Source organism: Ahaetulla prasina, chromosome 2 (assembly GCF_028640845.1).
Source record: "Ahaetulla prasina isolate Xishuangbanna chromosome 2, ASM2864084v1, whole genome shotgun sequence".
In the NCBI taxonomy this organism is placed as follows: domain Eukaryota; kingdom Metazoa; phylum Chordata; class Lepidosauria; order Squamata; family Colubridae; genus Ahaetulla; species Ahaetulla prasina.
Genome location: NC_080540.1, coordinates 168,803,945 through 168,822,477, shown reverse-complemented (window position 1 = coordinate 168,822,477; position 18,533 = coordinate 168,803,945). Strand labels below are relative to the sequence as shown.

The following is an 18,533-nucleotide window of genomic DNA, read 5'->3' as shown; positions in this document are numbered from 1 at the left end:
CTAGCATGGCAGATGCCAGGGAAATAATAACTCGCTTAGTTAATACAAATACTATACAGCTCAGAAAAAAGGAAAATATTCAAGACAATTAGGATTGTAAGAAGATGGCAGCCCTGATCTATCAATTTCGCTGTTTTGCAGATCAGTTTGAAAGAGATTCTTTACTTCCTCAAGCAGAGAAGAAACGCATAAGCAAACACAGCATCAGATATTGCCCTGAGTTAAACCCTTTCTGAGAACCGTATTAGGCATTATCCTTACACAAAATGTCCTTATTTTCTGAGAAAGGGTCACAAAATTGTATGCAAGCTTTCAAATTGCTCTCCAGAACTTTTCACAGGGGAAAAAAATGGTAAAGAAAAGAGAGAAGGAAATAGGAAAAGTGACTGAATGCTTAAGCCATGGAATCTGCATTTAATTACAGATCCATCTTGAGATGGACTGGGAAGAAGACTGCAGGTTTTCAAATTAGGTTCAGTCTGGTATTGAGGCAGTTTGGGATTGTATCGGGGACTCTCCTAAAAGCTGGAGGGAAGTTAAGCTAATACAATCCTAGGCTGTATAAACAGAGGTATAGAATCAAGGTCATGTGAAGTATTAGTACCGCTTTATAAAACCCTAATAAGACCGCACCTGGACTACTGCAGCTAATTTTGGTCACCATACTACAAAAAAGATGTTGAGACCTTGGGAAAAGTTCAGAATAGAGCAACTAAGGTGATCAAAGGCCTGGAGACTAAAACCTATGAAGAAAGGCTGCGGGATTTGGATTTGGCTAGTCTAAAGGAAAGAAGAATTAGGGGCAACACGATAGCAGCATTCCAGTATTTAAGGGGCTGCCACAAAGAAGAGGGGATCAAATTATTCTCCAAAGCACCAGAAGGCAAGAAAAGAAGCAATGGTTGAAAACTAACTAAAGAGAGAAGCAACCTGGAATTAAAGAGAAACTTCCTAACAGTGAGGACAATTAACCAGTGGAACAGCTTGCCTTCAGAAATCATAGGCGCTCCATCACTGGAGATTGTTAAGAAGAGGCTAGACAGCCACTTATCTGAAATAATACAGGTTCTCCTGCTTGAGCAGGGGGCTGAACTAGAAGACCTCCAAGGTCTCTTCCAGTTCTATTCTATTCAAGTGAAGAAAACACAAACAGAAGCAGTAGAATGCAACTTCCAACATCTGCAAGTGGACATCGCCCACTGCCCAAAGACTACCATACATGGACAAATCATGCATTACAAAGTTCATTTGGAAGTGGGAGAAACTTTGAATGCAATTTACCAGATTCCTTGCATGGATTGCTCCTGCAACTATATGGGACAGGCAGGGAGGAAGCTAATCACCAAATTTCCAGAACATGAGTGAGCTGTTAAAAGAGGAGACCCTAACTCATTGGTAGCCTCACACTACAATCAGAAAGGTCGGCAGTTCAGCGGTTCGAATCCCTAGTATAGGTCTAAGGCGTGAGCAGGGGGTTGGACTAGATGACTTCCAAGGTCACTTCCAACTCTGTTACTGTTACATGCATTCAATTACACAGCTACTAGATTGTTGGCTGAACAGGAACAAAAATAGCTAGAAGACTGATTGCAGCCTGGGAAATGGGCCCTTGTCAGTCAACAAGAGTGCTGATTTACCACCAGTTTATCAAGTACTTAGGAGCCGAGGACATATTGGCACAAGGATACAACTATCAATAACTTAATGGTCAGCCATCAATACCCCGATCAAGAACTAAAATCTACACACAACCAGGCACCATATAAAATCTACACACAACCAGGCCGGGATAGCTCAGGCAATAGAGAAGCCTGTTATTAGAACACAAAGCCTGCAATTACTGCAGGTTCGAGCCCGGCCCAAGGTTGACTCAGCCTTCCACCCTTTATAAGGTAGGTAAAATGAGGACCCAGATTGTTGGGGGGGCAATAAGTTTACTTTGTAAAAATATACAAATAGAATGAGACTATTGCCTTATACATTGTAAGCCGCCCTGAGTCTTCGGAGAAGGGCGGGGTATAAATGTAAACAAAACAAAAAAATATGCATACGTTACATAGAACAGCCCAGTGCACATTTTCTGGAGAGAGAGAAGTTCCCTGAGGATGGGCTCCAGCAGAAGCCTAAAAGCTTGGAAGAATAAACCTAGAGTTCTGGTGACTGACTCAGATTGGATCGGGCAACGGGACATGTATATTTATCTTCACTTGCAAAACACAAACTGTAGTAATTTTTCATTTTTGAACTTCTAAACTGAGAAAGCTATAGAACAGGGATCAGGAAAACCTTTCATCGGGGTGTCAAAATGAAGGACAGAACAAGGCTATTGCCAGAAGATGGCTTAAAAGCAGTAAAGAGGGGCATGATTACTGTCTTTTTTAGCCAGTGATAGGAGGACTATAGCTTTGCTTAGATACTTTCGTGATATGAATAGCAGTCTTTTTTTGTGTGGAGAAAGCAGGATTTATGGGCGCACCAAGAAGCTGCTGGATCTCTGCTCCTTTTTCCCTCGCTGCCAGCTGAGCTGTTGCATTCACAAGATGGAATATGGAATGGAATATTCTTTACTAGTCAATGTGATTAGACACACAAGGAATATGATTCTGGTGCATAAGCTCTCAGTGTACATACAAACAACAAAGTGATAAGTCATATATCATAAATCATAAGATACAATCATAAATCATGATACAAACAAGTGATAAATAGCAGTAGCAGTTAAGACTTATATACCACTTCATTGTGCTTTACAGCCCTCTTTACAGAGTCAGCATATTGCCCCACAATATAAATCCTCATTTTACCAACCTCGGAAGGATGGAAGGCTGAGTCAACCTTGAGCCGGTCAAAATCGAACTCCTGGCAGTCGGCAGAATTAGCCTGCAATACTGCATTCTAACTACTGTGCCAATATGGCTCTTAAGGCTATGTAAGATATCAACAGAAAAAGGTAAAGGAAAGATGAGTAAGATAAGAAGATGAGATGATGACCAGCTATTTCTTCTTTTGAGATTTATATATATATATATATACACATATACATATACATACATACATACATACATACATACATACATACATACATACATATATATATATATATTTGTTTTCTGAGGTTTTCACGGGTGTTTGTATATAGGTCTTTGGTTGTTCGGGTTTTCTCCCGTGTAAAATTGGAAGTGTCTTGGCGACGTTTCGACGAAGTCTCATTCGTCATCTTCAGGCTTCAGCTTTGTGCTTCTGGGAGCAATGTGTGATCGCAGCTGTTTCTTCCTTTTAACTGCTAGTGGGGGTTTGAACTGATTGGGTGGGAGCTTGGCTGTGCTCTGATTGGATGGGGGTTTTTCTGTGCTCTGATTGGCTGGGGGTGTGTCCTGTGTTGGTGGGGGCTTGGTTGTGCTCAGTCTATGTGGCCAGATTATGAAGGTATCGTCTACATATCTGAGCCAGAGTTTGGGTTTGTGATCAGATTTTTCTAGAGCTTGGGTTTCAAAGTGTTCCATGTAGAGATTGGCAATGACAGGTGAGAGGGGTGATCCCATGGGTGCTCCTTCTACTTGTTTGTATTTTTGTCCATTATAGATGAAGTATGTGTTGGATAGGCAGTGGTTGGTCAGATCTAGGATGTGCTTGGGGGGGTTATATTTGTTTTGGATAGCTGTCAAGGCTTCTTTGATTGGCACTTGGGTGAAGAGGGATATGACATCAAAGCTCACGAGTAGGTCGCTGGGCTGTAAGTTTTGTTCATCTATAATAAAATAAACCCAAGCTCTAGAAAAATCTGATCACAAACCCAAACTCTGGCTCAGATATGTAGACGATACCTTCATAATCTGGCCACACGGGAAAGAAAAACTTGACAACTTCCTCACACACCTCAATAGCCTACACCCCAAAATACAGTTCACCATGGAAACAGAAGTTAATAACCAACTTCCCTTCCTGGATGTCTTAGTCTACAGAAAACCCAATGGCTCCCTAGGACACACCATCTACCAGAAGAAAACACACACAAACCGCTATCTGCACGCACTCTCACACCACCACCCAGCACAGATCAACTCCGTAGCCAAGACACTCATCTCCAGAACAAAATACTTAGCTGATGAACAACACCTAAAACCCGAACTAGACACTCTCACTAACGTACTAACATCCAATGGATTCCAAAGAAATAAGATTACCAAGCTAATCCAAAAAGAACCCCCCACTAAAATCCAAGACAGAGAACAAGAAAAGCACAGCCCTCCTCCCATATATAAAAGGCACCACAGACAGAATCAGCAAGATCCTCCACAAACACAACATCAAGACAGCATTCTGCACAAACAGAAAAATATCCACCATCCTAAGAAACCCCAAAGACAAAATTGAGTTAGAAAATCAAGGAGTATATGAAATCCATGCACTGCCTGCCCCACCACATACATTGGACAAACCAACAGAAGAATAAGTGCACGCATTGAAGAACACAAGAACTCATTCAAAAAAGAGGAACCAACTTCTTCCCTGGTCCAACACTTTAAAGTCACAGGACATGATATTGACTTTAAAAGACCAGAACTATCGCCAAAACTGAACACTTTAACAACAGAATAATCAGAGAAGCCATTGAGATAGAAAACACCCACACAGCATGAACAAACGAGATGACACCTCCGCCTACCAGCCATTTGAAACCCGCCTTATTGACAAACGAGTCCCTAACACGAGGAATGACACCAGACCCACACTCACAAGGTCCACACAGGATGTCACCACCGCACATCCACCCAGAAAGCAGACCCAAACCCACACTGATCATAAAGCACGACCAAGGACCAGAAGCCAGACCGCAGCTGCAACATTAGCCATTTCAAACCCCTCCAATCCATTCATGCAGCAGACTGACACCCACTATGAAGATGTAGCACGACCACAAAGCCAAACAACAGCTATGCAGCTCACCAGCTCAAATCCCCCTGCAGCACAGACTAGACTGAGCACAACCAAGCCCCCACCAACACAGGACACACCCCAGCCAATCAGAGCACAGAAAACCCCATCCAATCAGAGCACAGCCAAGCTCCCACCCAATCAGTTCAAACCCCACTAGCAGTTAAAAGGAAGAAACAGCTGCGATCACACATTGCTCCCAGAAGCACGGTTGAAGCCTGAAGATGACGAATGAGACTTCGTAAACGTCGCCAAGACACTTCCAATTTTACACGGAGAAAACCCAACAACCAAAGACCTATATATATATATATATATATATATATATATATATATATATATATATATATATATATATATATATATATATATATATATATATAATGATTTTTGTTATAAGCAAAATAAGCAGATCACAGCTTTTTCTCTGTGAAGATCAAAGATGCTGCTGTTCATCTCTGACCTATGTTGCAGCAAAGGAAGATGAAAGAAAGACGGCTGGTCATAGAGCTAATCAGCTGATCAAAGAAAAGTATGCACTTCCACAGGAATTGTAGTTATTTATTGTAGCAATCTAGGGCCTTCAATTATTCAAGGCGTGCAAATGACAACTTCACTCTGATCCCATCTGCCCAGATTATCTAAGCTTTGAAAATAGGAAATAGATGAATGTGTGTGTGTGTGTGTGTGTGTGTATGTGTGTGTGTATTTTAAATGTGCCCCAATGGCTCTAATATCTATTAAATATATTAGTTCCCCATTAGACATGAAACCAGCTGATAACCTTGGGCTGGTAGCTTTTTCTCAATCTTAGGAAGGAGGCCATGGAAAATCACAAAGGACTTATCCAGGCAGTCACCAAGAACCGGGCATGTTTGAACGACTCTCTAAGTAAGAGATTGCATATATCTCACCCACAGAGATGTTCAGAACCCATAAATACTGTTTATTACATATACTAGACTGGCCCTGCCAACTGAGAAAGGCACAGTTAAAAATGCAGGATAACTGCATTTTCTTCACTACGTTCTGGCAGTGGGCCTTTTCAGTAGAAACAAACCAGCAATGGCATCCAAGCAGTGACAGTTCCTGGAGACAAGAGGTGAAATATTTTTGCTGAGTTGATGCTCAGCTTGGACATATTCCCTAAAAGATCTTTCCCAGTGCTAGATGATACAGGATCTTTCTTTTAGGGAATATGTCCAAGCTGAGCATCAACTCAGCAAAAATATTTCATCTCTTGTCTCCAGGAACTAGGCAAGTTTCCCAGTGCTGGGAAAGATACCCTATCTGGAAACTTGCCTAGATGATACAGGAAGGCATGCTGCAGCCCTATCCTTTTATCTTAATGGGGCAAGCCAGATAAATGTTAGTAAGCTGTATCCTTACCTTTCTTCAGGTTGGCGAGTGCGGAGACCAGGGCTGGGTCAATGTCACAGGGGAGTCCTGCAGCAGTGGCCAGTTCAAAGATGCTCAAAGTCACCTAAAGGGATGGCAGAACCAGATCTTATGAGAGCGACAGAACTGCTGCTGGACTTTGTCCCTTTTCTCTTTCTTATAACGTTCCCTGTCACAATGGTGGATCTGGTCCACAACACATTAAGCAAACAACATGGTAGAATTCCAGAGTGTATTAGCTCAGACTGCAAATGGGCCATATTTTATTCCTGTCTTCTAGAAAAGAAAGCAACATATTTTCCTGTTTTTGCTAGAAAGAGACCAACATAACTCTTCATAATTAAAACAAAAACCAAAAAAAATCATGTATCTTCACCCTCCAGTGGTAGTTTTTACAAAAACAATACAGATTCACACTTTTTATAAAATCAAAATATGATTTGTTTGGTTTGGGTGTAAGCTGAAAACAAGAGTAAAATTGAATCTGATATAAAGTAATGTGTGATCCTCTTACTTAAAGGAAAGAAAAAAAATGAGACCCAGAAAAAATGAGAACTTCTTATTTTCCCTCAGAACTTTGCTATTTCATTTCCATTTCATGCTGTTTAAGCTTCATTGCTATAATAAATGCATACCTGTGGAAAGCTTATATTTGACACCGAGTGATTTTCTATACATTATAGCTCTGGCTGTAGGAAACACAGAGGGTCATGATGTAATGACACTATATCACAAATGGAGATTTGATTGGCATCACTATCTGGCTTTTTGTCACTCAGAAAACACTTCTCCTCACACCAAGATGAAAAGGAAATACTAGATAATTCAACATTGTTTTGTCCACGGTTAACTTAGACAGGACGCAAGACAGGTTGCCTCTACTGCTCCATCCTTGTTAGTCTTTTGTCTAAGTAATATTTGCATATTCAGGAACAAAACCAACGAAGCAAAGCAAAAGAAGCAAAACCAGAGATATTCAGAGTAATTGCTAAGGTAGATCTAAAATAAAACATCATGTAGGTAAGTGCTGTTTTCATTGTAAAGTTATAATGACAGAGGTTTGCAAGTCTGAGTGTGCCCTCTCCAGTGGTGGGTTTCAAATCTTTTTACTACTGATTCTGTGGGTGTGGTTTGGTGGGTGTGTCATGGCTTGGTGGGCGTAGCAGAGGAAGGTTACTGCAAAATCCCCATTTCCTCCCAATCAGCTGGGACTTGGGAGGCAGAGAATAGATGGGGGCGGGGCCAGTCAGAATTTTTACTACCGGTTCTCCGAACTACTCAAAATTTCCGCTACCGGTTCTCCAGAACTGATCAGAACTTGCTGAAACCCACCTCTGGCCCACTCCTACTCTTTATCTTTGTGAGAACTATGGAAGGTCTCATTTGAGGCATTTATTCAGGTTACATTCCTGCCCTGGACTTAGTCCTCTTTTATTGTCTTGGTCCTCCTGTCCCTCAAGGCCGTTCTCCCTGTCTTCCCACACTTTGTGTCATGGCTGACCTGCTAGGCACCCTGCTCGCAAGCGACAACAGAAACAGGGAGAGCAGGTTTGGAATGCAAGGGATGCTTGGGAGGGAATTGTGGAATGCAAGAGAGCCGACTTGTCATCTAGCAATGTCCTAGTGACCAATGTCAAATGATGGGGAAGCTCCAATGTACTCAGACCATTTCCCAAAACAAATTGACTGTAATTGATTACTGGACAATGAATAATGGGCGGCCCAGGAGAGAAAAGGGGATTTTACCTATGCTGCTTTGCATGCAAAAACTTCAGAACTGGCTTTGCGTCTTCTGTGCCTATGTGGAATTATCAGTAAAGTTATACTCTTGGTAAAATAATGTCCCAGGAGTTTCTTTTGCTACATTTGCCATAGGGACTGTTGACACTTTACATGTAACCCTATGATACCCATTACACACACACAGCTCTCTAAATGCAGATGAAGTCCTGAAAGTTTACAGCATCTGGAAGAGATGCAGTTTTTAGTCTGAATTTTAATGTAGATTCATTATATTAATTCCCCCAAATATATGACTATGACTATCCAGTCCATTTCTTTGACAAAGTGATAAAATTAGTGGACCAGAAAAATGCTGTGGATATAATTTACTTGGTCTTCAGTAAGGCATTTGATAAAGTAGACCACAACTTAAAGGTAAAGGTAAAGGTAAAGGTAAAGGTAAAGGTTCCCCTCGCACATACGTGCTAGTAGTTGCTGACTCTAGGGGGCAGTGCTCATCTCCGTTTCAAAGCCAAAGAGCCAACGCTGTCTGAAGACGTCTCTATGGTCATGTGGTCATGACTCAATGCCAAAGGCGCACGGAACGCTGTTACCTTCCCACCAAAGGTGGTCCCTATTTTTTCTACTTGCATTTTTACATGCTTTCGAAACTGCTAGGTTGGCAGAAGCTGGGACAAGTAACGGGAGCTCACCCCGTTACACAGTAGCACTAGGGATTCGAACCACTGAGCTGCCGACCTTTCGATCGACAAGCTCAACGTCCTAGCCCCTGAGCCACCACGTCCCTTATTATCCCTTATTTCTCTTATCCTTACCACAATTTACTACTTTATAAAATAGAAAAATGTGGGTTAGATAGCATCACCACTCGTTGGATTCGTAACTGGCTGATCAACCGCACTCAACGTGCAGTCCTCAACGGAACTGCATCTACATGGAGGGAAGTAAGCAGCGAGAAACCCCAAGGCTCTGTCTTAAGCCCAATGCTCTTCAATATCTTCGTCAATGATTTAGATGAGGGGATAAATGGAAACTCATCCAATCTGCAGACAACACCAAGCTGGCAGGAATAGCCAACACTTCAGAAGATAGGTTTAAGATACAGAGGGATCTTCACAAACTTGAACAATGGGTACTATCTAACAAAATGAAATACAACGGTGAAAAAAGTACTATACAAATAGGTGGTATAGTATAGATGGTACCTGGTTCAATAGTAGTAATTGTGAAAGGGATCTTGGCGTCCTAGTGGACAATCACATAAATATGACCCCTCATTGTGCTGTAGTTCCAAAAAAGCCAATGCAGTCCTAGGATGCATTAACTGAGGGAGAGAATCAAGATCATATAAAGTGTTAATACTACTTTATAATGCCTTGGTAAGACCACACTTAGAATACTGCATCCAGTTTTGGTTATCACAGTGTTAAAAAAAGTTGAAACTTTTGCAGAGAGAGGAACAAAGATGATTAGGGGTCTGGAGGCTAAAACACATAAAGAGCAGTTGCTGGAATTGAGTTATGTCTAATTTAATGAAAAGGACTAGGGGTGACATGATAGCAGTGTTCCGATATCTCAGGGGCTGCCACAAAGAAGAGTGAGTCAACCTATTCCCCAAAGCATCTGAAGGCAGAAATGGAAGGAAACTAATAAAGGAAAGAAGCAAACTAGAACTAAGGAGAAATTTCCTGACAGTTAGAATAATTAATCACTGGACCAACTTGCCTCCAGAAGCTGTGAATACTCCAACCCTGGAAGTTTTTAAGAAGAGATTAGACAACAATTTGACTGAAATGGTATAGGACTTCCTGCCTGAGCAGGGGATTGAACCTCCAAGGTCCCTTCCAACTCTGTTATTCATTGCCTTGTGCTGTAGACGTCTTATGAAAGTAAAGCAAATAATGTGTTTATGCTTTCTTACTGCCCATGTTGCCTCCCTACTGCACAAATACAAGATCGAGTGGGAAGAGGAAGCAAAATACATGTGGTTAGTTCAGGACCAGTGACAAAAGAAACAATTTTCCCCACTGGATTTGCTCAGGCAACATCTTGCCCCTCTAGGATGCTACTTCAGTTCCCTGTATCTCAATCTTCCCTGAACCTAGCCTCCACAACTACACCCAAATGCAATTTCTTTTCTTCGACGATAATCCTTCAGGCATACAGGCTGCCTGCCTGCTCCCCGGCCTTGTGGCAAGGCCACTTTGCATTCTTGCTGCTCTATCACTGAAATAGGGCCACTGACTCTCTTAAACGTTTGAACTAGATTTAAATTTTCAGTTACTTCCAAGAGCCAGAAGGGAAAAGAGAAGAGGAATTAACTGGCTGTGAAAGTCTTCTGCTGATTTCATGTAAAGCTGGCAGAAAAGGCAGCTGGGGGCTAAAGAAACAAATATTAAAACATTTAAGGTTGTTTAAAGCGGAACAGGTCGGCTCCTGCTACCTTATGTCCACTCTATCAAGCATCTCTATGAAATACGCAAGCTGATTTAAGCGGAGAGGCTGATGGTGAATGACAGAGCACCCACCCTCTCACTTAGGTAGCGTGTACCAATTCAGCACCCTTGCAGTAAACACAGGGACTTATTACTACAGATCTTTCCAATTCTTAACTCCTGGATGTTGGTTCACATTCTGTTTTCCTACCACAAATACCAGCTCAGTTAACTCTGTAGACTGGTAGGGATGCTTGCAAATTAAAATGAGATCTCCTTCCATCTTCTTGGAAGCAAATGAAAGACTATCCAGTAGCTGCAGAGCTCAAAAACATATGGCCCACTGTGTGCTTCTCACCATTGTGTGTCCTGAAATAAATAAAAGCATTGTGCAATCACATTTCCTATTAAGCCATAATTTATTGATCCAATCAAAAACAATACGGAATTAATACAACAAATGACCAAAGTAATTTTCATCTGCTTGGACAATTTTTTTGACTGTGTACCCTACTCTTAATCATGATGCAGTTCTGAGTTGTTAGAAGTCCACGTAAAAAACAAACCAGGAATAAGGTTGAAAGCTGCAAACAGTGTGCTCTGCTTATACATCATACCAAGCTACAATTATAATTGCATTCAACAAATCACAGTTGCAAATATTGCTTTTGTGCTGCAAAATTTAATCTTGTTTATTTACTGATTCTGTTTACATATTGTGCTAAGATAAAAAATAAGGAAGCCTTTGCGTTCTGTGTAAATTGCAAGTATGTTCTCTATGGAAATTTCACAAGCAGAGGATTTTAAATGTTGCCCACCCCGCAAATGCTTGGTTTCCAACCATCCGACATACCTGCCAAATATATTAAAATATAATCAACCTAACAACCTACAGATAGTCCTCAGCTTACAACCACAATTGGAACCAGAAGTTTCATCAATAAGTGAGGCAGTCATTAAGTGAGTCCTGCCTGATTTTATTACCTCTTTGCCACAGTCGTTAAGCAAATCAATCAATCAATCAGAATAGACCTGACAGGGACCTTGGAGGTTTCTAGTCCAACCCCCTTCAGCAGGAGACCCTATGCCATTTCAGACAAATGGCTGTCCAGTCTTTTCTTAAGTCCAGTGAAGAAGCACCCACAACTTCTGAAGGCAAAGCTGTTCCATTGGTTAATTGTCCTCACTGTTAGGAAGCTTCTCCTTAATTCCAGGTTGCTTCTCTCCTTGATTAGTTCCCATCCATTGTTTCTTGTCTTGCACCAGAGGCAAGACAAGAAACAATGGATGGAAACTAATCAAGAATCAAAGCATCAGAAGGCAAGACGGAGAAATCAGAAATCAAATCATGTGAATCAAATCACATGGTTGTTAAGTGAATTCAGCTTTCTCCATTGACTTCGCTTGTTGGACACTGTCTAGAAATGTCACAAATAGTCATCCAGGATGCTGCAACCATCATAAAGGCATGCCAGTTGCCAAACACCTGTATTTTGATCATGAGACTGCAGGGATGTTGCTATGGTTGTAAATACAAGGACTGGTTGTAAGTTAGTTTTCTCAGCAGTATCGTAATTTTGAATAATCGTTAAATGAATGTTTGTAAGTGGAGATCTACCCGTAACCAATCTCACACAATTCAATTGCTACAGCCTTTTCTGGAACAACAGAACTGTCCTGTCTCTCTAAGCCATTCCTTGGCCACAAATCACCAAAGCAGCCAATCAGAGGGATAAAGATGGCTTGACACAGCCTTTCTCCACTGCTCGTTGAATTACTCGCTACTTACTGGCATGACATTTTGCTGCTCCCATTGCTGCTCCCTCAGTCTACCTCCACTGCCTCTGTTTCAAGCCACTGAAGTCCTCTGACTACCTTCCAAGATAATGAGTAACAAAGGCCAACAGACTTGGAATCTTCATGCCGCCTTTGATCAGCATCAGAGGAAGAGAGAAAATGCTAAATGCTACAGTATTGGCATCACCAGGGGAGAATCAAGCCTGTTTCGCTCACTGACTGTGGATGAGATGAAGGCAACTTCATGGGAACCTGGCAGCAAAAAATGGCAACCACAGTTGTGCTGTGCTTAACCTCAAGTACAGAAAAGCCCATATGGCATAATTTATGCAGATTATCTGCCTCACTTCAAGTCATGATATGCATTGTGAAAACAGAAATGCATGGAATGTGAAAAGCTCAGATTCAAGTGGAATTGACTAGGGAAACATTTAAAAGCCAAGATTTGATGAGGGGTTGGGGAGGGGTTAGTGGAGACTTATTCATTTTTATGTTAATTGAGTTAGGAACCTTCCCTGTCAGCATCACTGCCACCACCATCTTTATTTCTTCTTCAGCTTCAAGCACCCTTGTAGAGTTTCCCAAAACTCAACAACAGAGGCATAGGTGACAGTGACACCACTTCCTTTCGAAAGGATCAACCAAGACATGCATGGATGGCTTTTAACAGAGTTTTGGGACTTGACTTTTGAGTGTCACCAGGCTCAAGGTTGACTCAGGCTTCCATCCTTCTGAGGTCGGTAAAACAAGGGCCCAAATTGTTGGGAGCAATAGGCTGACTTTGTAAAATGCTTAGAGAGGGCTGTAAAGCACTGTGAAACGGTATATAAGTGTAAGTGCTATTGCTATTATGTATATGGGTAAGTGTGCTGGGAGACTGCAAAGCAGGGGAAAGGCTGCTTTCCTTCCACATGCAAGGAAAGAGACAGAGAGAGAGAGAAAGAGAAGGAGGGAGGGACAGGGAGAGAAGGGGGCACAGAATGGTAGGTAGGGTTAGGGTTAGTGCTATTGCTATTTACCCATCTCTTTGGAGAGAAGCAGCTCCAAAAGAAACCTGGAGAAGAGGTGATGTTTCTAAACAGTTGAAAGAGAGAACTATAGCAGCAGAACTGCAGGAAAGCTGAGCAGAGTGACATAACAGGAGCATTAAGGCTTTCCAGCTGGATTGGGCTGGGCACCAACACTTAGCTAAGCAGATTACTCAGCAAAGCAAGATCAGTCAGTCAATCGTTTTCTCAAAACCTTCAGCCAATGCTGTAATGCCATTGTGGTAGCTAGAGACAAAAATATGCCAGTAACTTCATCATGATAAAGCCATGTAAAGGCTGCCAAGTGATAATTTTTCAATTGATGCAACTGCAGAAGTGAACCTATGTAGATGTGTAGAAGCAGTCAGCAAAATACACAGCAGAAAACTCAGATATTTGACCTCTAGAAATTCAAGTGCAGTACAACAGTCATACATACCAAGAAAGAAAGAGTGAAAAAAGATTCCTGAGTCATACAGGATTTGGTTTGTTCTTTAAGAGGAATTCTTTCTTGAAACACACATCTCTTCAATATGAACTTGGCACAGTTTAAAATGGGAAGTGATTGGGAGGAGAAGAGGGACACTCTATAATTCATGAACGAAGGCAAATATAAGCGTCCCAGGAAATGTTGTAGGATCCAATCTGGGTCGGTTACCGAGATGAGGGTTTTTTTCTTCCGAGCTTTTGGATTCATGCTGGAGCCCATCTCCAGGGAACTTCTCTCTCTCCAGAATGTCTGCGCTGGGCTATTCTCTGCGTGGTATTTATATGGTGCCTGGTTGTATATGGCTTTTTAGTTGTTGATATTGAAAGAACAAACAAAATGTGAAATGGTTTGAAATCCTGGGTTTGAAATAGGGCTAATTACTGAATCAACTCCTGGCAAATAGATGGGGAAGAAATGGAGTTAGTGACAGATTTTATTTTCCTGGGCTCCAAGATCACAGCAGATGGGGACTGCAGCCATGAAATTAAAAGACACTTGCTCCTGGAGAGGAAAGTTATGGCAAATCTAGACAGCATTCTAAAAACCAGAGACATCACTCTGCCAGCAAAAGTGCATATAGTCAAGGCTATGGTTTTCCCAGTTGCAATGTATGGCTATGAAAGTTGGACCATAAGAAAGGCTGAGTGCCAAAGAATTGAGGCCTTTGAACTATGGTGCTGGAGAAGACTCCTGCAAATCCCTTGGATTGCAAGACAATCAAACCGGTCAGTCCTAGAGGAGATCAACCCTGACTGCTCTTTAGAAGGCCAGATCCTGAAGATGAAACTCAAATACTTTGGCCACCTAATGAGAAGGAAGGACTCGCTGGAGAAGAACCTAATTCTGGGAAAGATTGAGGGCAAAAGAAGAATGGGACAACAGAGAATGAGGTGGCTGGATGGAGTTACTGAAGCAGTCGGCTTGAGTTTAAATGGACTCCGGGGAATGGTAGAGGACAAGAAGGCCTGGAGGAATGTTGTCCATGGGGTCGTGATGGGTCGGACACAACTTCGCAACTAACAACAACAACTGAATCATTACTAACATTCTTTTCATTATAACTTCTTAATGTTTTTCAATAAATATTACTTTTGGAAATTTCCAGTGAAACAATTTAAAGGGGATCCAGTCATGCTTGAAACCTGATGGGTGGGCCAAAAGTTCCTCATCCGTAACATAAAGGCTTCTTCCATCTGGCCCTTTTTAAAAAGGAAACGGCAATCCAAAGTCCTTTTTATGTCACCATGGAGCTTTACCGGATATTTTTTTTTTATGGGGGAAGCACAGAAACACACTAAACTCTTGAAAAAGGCTTAGTGTTTTTCTTAGAAAGACAGTCACCCATGTCCTCTCCCCAAAATAACTCCCAGAAGGAATCAGCCCCCTGCTGAGATTCCACATACTACTTTCAGACAATTATATATATGTGTATACACACACACACACAGACACACACACACACACAGACACAGACACACACACACACATATATTGTACCAAATTTATATTTTGTTGATAAAGAAATAAAGGGAGACTAGCACAGATCTATTTCAAGCTATTTAGTTCTCATCAGCTAGCCATGTTATCTTTATCATATTATTATTTTTGTCATATTATTAAGTGTTTTTAACATTTAATCTCTCCCCTCTTAAAAAATACTTAGGAGAGGAGAAGTGTGGCTCAGAGGTTAATACAACTGTTTAATATGCAGGCAGCCCAAGTTCGAATCCAAGTAAGGGTATGACTAGTTGATGAGAGTTAAATAGCTTGAAATAGATCTATACTAGTCTCCCTTTATTTCTTTATCAGCAAAATATAAATCTGGTACAAAATAGTTTGTTGTGTAAGTGACTGCCTCAGGGCTCCTGGATTGGAGTTGAAAGGTGAAAGGATATATATAACCTGCCTTTATTATTTTTATAAAATAACTCAAGGTGGCAAACATTTCCAACATACCTTCCTCCTCCTATTTTTCTCCACAACAACAACCCTTTAAGGTGACTTGAGCTGAGAGAGAGTGACTGGCCCAAAATCACCCAGGTGACCTTCATGGCTAAGGTGGGATTAGAACTCACGATCTGTTTTCTAGACTGCTGCCTTAAACCACTAGACCAAACTGGCTCTCCATATTAAATGTGGCTCCTGGTTATCAGTCCTGGCACAAGTAAAAATGGCTTGATTCAATTCCTGCAAATGCCTCCGGAGTGCAGAATCTGCACTCTGATCCTGATTTTTCTCCACCTGTGCTTCCCTTGTTTCTGGGTGGCTCCCCACAGCCTTTGATCTGTGCCTCCATTTGTCATTCGGCAGAAATGTTCAAGGATTCAAATTTCTTTCTTCGTATATTCACACTTGCTAGAGGGAAATGATGAAGTCAAGACTCCTTCTGTTTATTCTTAGGGACCCCACTACTGGTAATGATTGCAATTAAGTCTAATACAGTCAGGGGGAGGGGCGATGTAGGAAGCGGAGAACAGGACTAATTAACTGAGCTATGAATTTAAATCAGTTGCATCATTTACATTCTTCGTGTGCACTCTGCCCACTGCTGCTGTCTTTATCAAGGCAACAGGACTGTAGTTAATACCATATATGACCCAGCTGGTAGGACTAGGCCCAAACACAGAATATGCATTTAATGGAGTGCGCACAGGGAGAGGAAAGAAATCCATGACATTCAGACAGATCTTGAATTTCAAAATTCTTTTGAATCACAAAATGAAAGGTGGTGTCATTGTGAATAATCTCCTAACGTGGGAGTCTCTGTGCCAGGACACAAAGGAGTATTAGGTTTGTTCTTTTGTCTAAAAGGTGCATTTTTTTTTATTTGAAAGGCAACTGCACTGTTTTTTTCCTTGAGGAAGATCTATCCTTCTATCCCCCTGCCTTCAGAACTGATAAAGCTTCTTGGATGAAAAGCGAAATGTTTTCTTCTCCTGAAGGGGGGAAAAAATAGGCCTTTTGAAGAAAAAAAGAGACAACTATGACCTGGACGACTGAGAATCTCCACAGAAACCATGAGTTATTTGTAAAAATAAAAAGGCGGGATAAAAATTGGTAAAAGAACACGGACAAGTGGTTCAGAAGAACAAGCGTAGTTTTAAAATATTCCTGATGTTCCTTTCCATCAACAACCACAACAGCATGGGATTTTGCTGAAAATGATTTACTTTATTCTATATTCTGTTCGTCTATGTGCAACATTTCCAATTATTGTGAACATTTATTGCACAAGTCCACTCAGGGGAAAAATATTTTTCTATTTTGCAATATAGATTGTTCATAATTGTGGGTCTTTTATTGAGCTATTAATGCTAGGGGTTTTTTTTCTGCCTAGTTTTGAAATGTCACACCAATATGAACTGAAGCAGCATCCTCATATTTCCATCATTCATTTCCACCAGCCCCTGTGTGGGATACACTCCCAACACAATATCGAGAAAATATCTAAATATCCCCTGAAACTTCAGCAAAATTGCAATTAGGTAACTACCTATATCAAAGATTAATTCATAAACTGAACAGCCTGGGGGAAAAAATCCCCATTTGGGGATTATGGTGAAAATAAAAATCAAGCCACAATGCTTAAAAATCACCATTAATATAAAAAGCTATATTGGGGCATGCATACATGTATCTCATTTATAGTATAGCTCAGTTATGGCTAACCTTTTTCTCTTTGTGTGCCAAAACCCATAACGTAATGCATGCACTCCTGCGCTCTTCCATCCCCCACCCATTCCCGCGTATGCGTGCATGAGGGGTGGGATTCAAAAATTTTAGCAACCGGTTCTCTGCCGGTGGACATGGCCATAGTGGGCATGGCCTACTATGCCTCCTGCACCATGCTCCCCCCAGGCTCTGGAGGCTTTCCTCGAGCCTCCAGGAGGGCGAAAACAGGCCTGTTTCTGGACTTCCGGAAGGCCCCTTTTTCACCCTCCCCAGTCTCCGCGTGGGCCCTGTACTTACCTGGCATCCAAAACAGGCTGCTTGGAGACTCCTGGAAGCCTCCTAGGCCCAAAAACAGGCTGTGGGGTGCTCAACACCCCCCCCCCGCACCCCCGCATGCGCAACCCCGGCCGCACATGCCTCCTGCACATCCCGAAAATCATCTGGCTGGCAGGAGGCACACGCATTCATGAGCAGTTGAGCTGAGCTGGGCAAAGGCTCACGTGCCAGCAGAGAAGGCCCTGCATGCCAGCTGTGGCACGCCATAGGTTCGCCATCATGGACATAGCTCATTTTTAAGTTTTATACAATGCTAGTTCCATGTATCAAAATATGGGGTGAGAATTTTTATTGGGAAGGGGTGAAGGTTTGGCAGGGGAGACTTTTAGTGCTAAGAAGAACAACTGCAGAGAACACCATGTTTCCAGGAAACACAAAGGCAAGAAAACAAAGGACAAGAGACATGGCCAGGTAATGTTTTTTTTTTTTGATGACTGAAAGAACCCTTCCATTCCTCCATCCATTTTAAGCTTATCCTGTTAATCATATCCCTAGAGCCACACTATATACACACAAAGAATAGCGAATTTTACATATTATTTAAGTTTGTTTTACCTGTCCATTTATTTAGTTAAGTTAGTTTGCTTTTATACCAGGAAAGGTGGTGGCGCAGGGGTTAGAGTGCAGTATTGCAGGCTAATGCTTCCCAGAGCCAGGAGTTCGATCCTGACCAGCTGAAGGTTGATTCAGCCTTCCATC

At 41.7% G+C, this 18,533-nt stretch overlaps 1 protein-coding gene across 3 annotated transcripts in view; it reads right to left on the bottom strand.

Moving 5' to 3' along the window:
* NCKAP1L (NCK associated protein 1 like) overlaps window positions 1–18,533 on the bottom strand; it is a 124,753-nt gene that overhangs the window by 27,450 nt on the left and 78,770 nt on the right. For all 3 annotated transcript variants that reach the window (XM_058167379.1, XM_058167376.1, XM_058167378.1), the window contains one exon: window positions 6,325–6,418. In XM_058167379.1, the coding sequence (XP_058023362.1) occupies window positions 6,325–6,418 (94 nt within the window). The remainder of the gene's footprint in view (window positions 1–6,324; window positions 6,419–18,533) is intronic.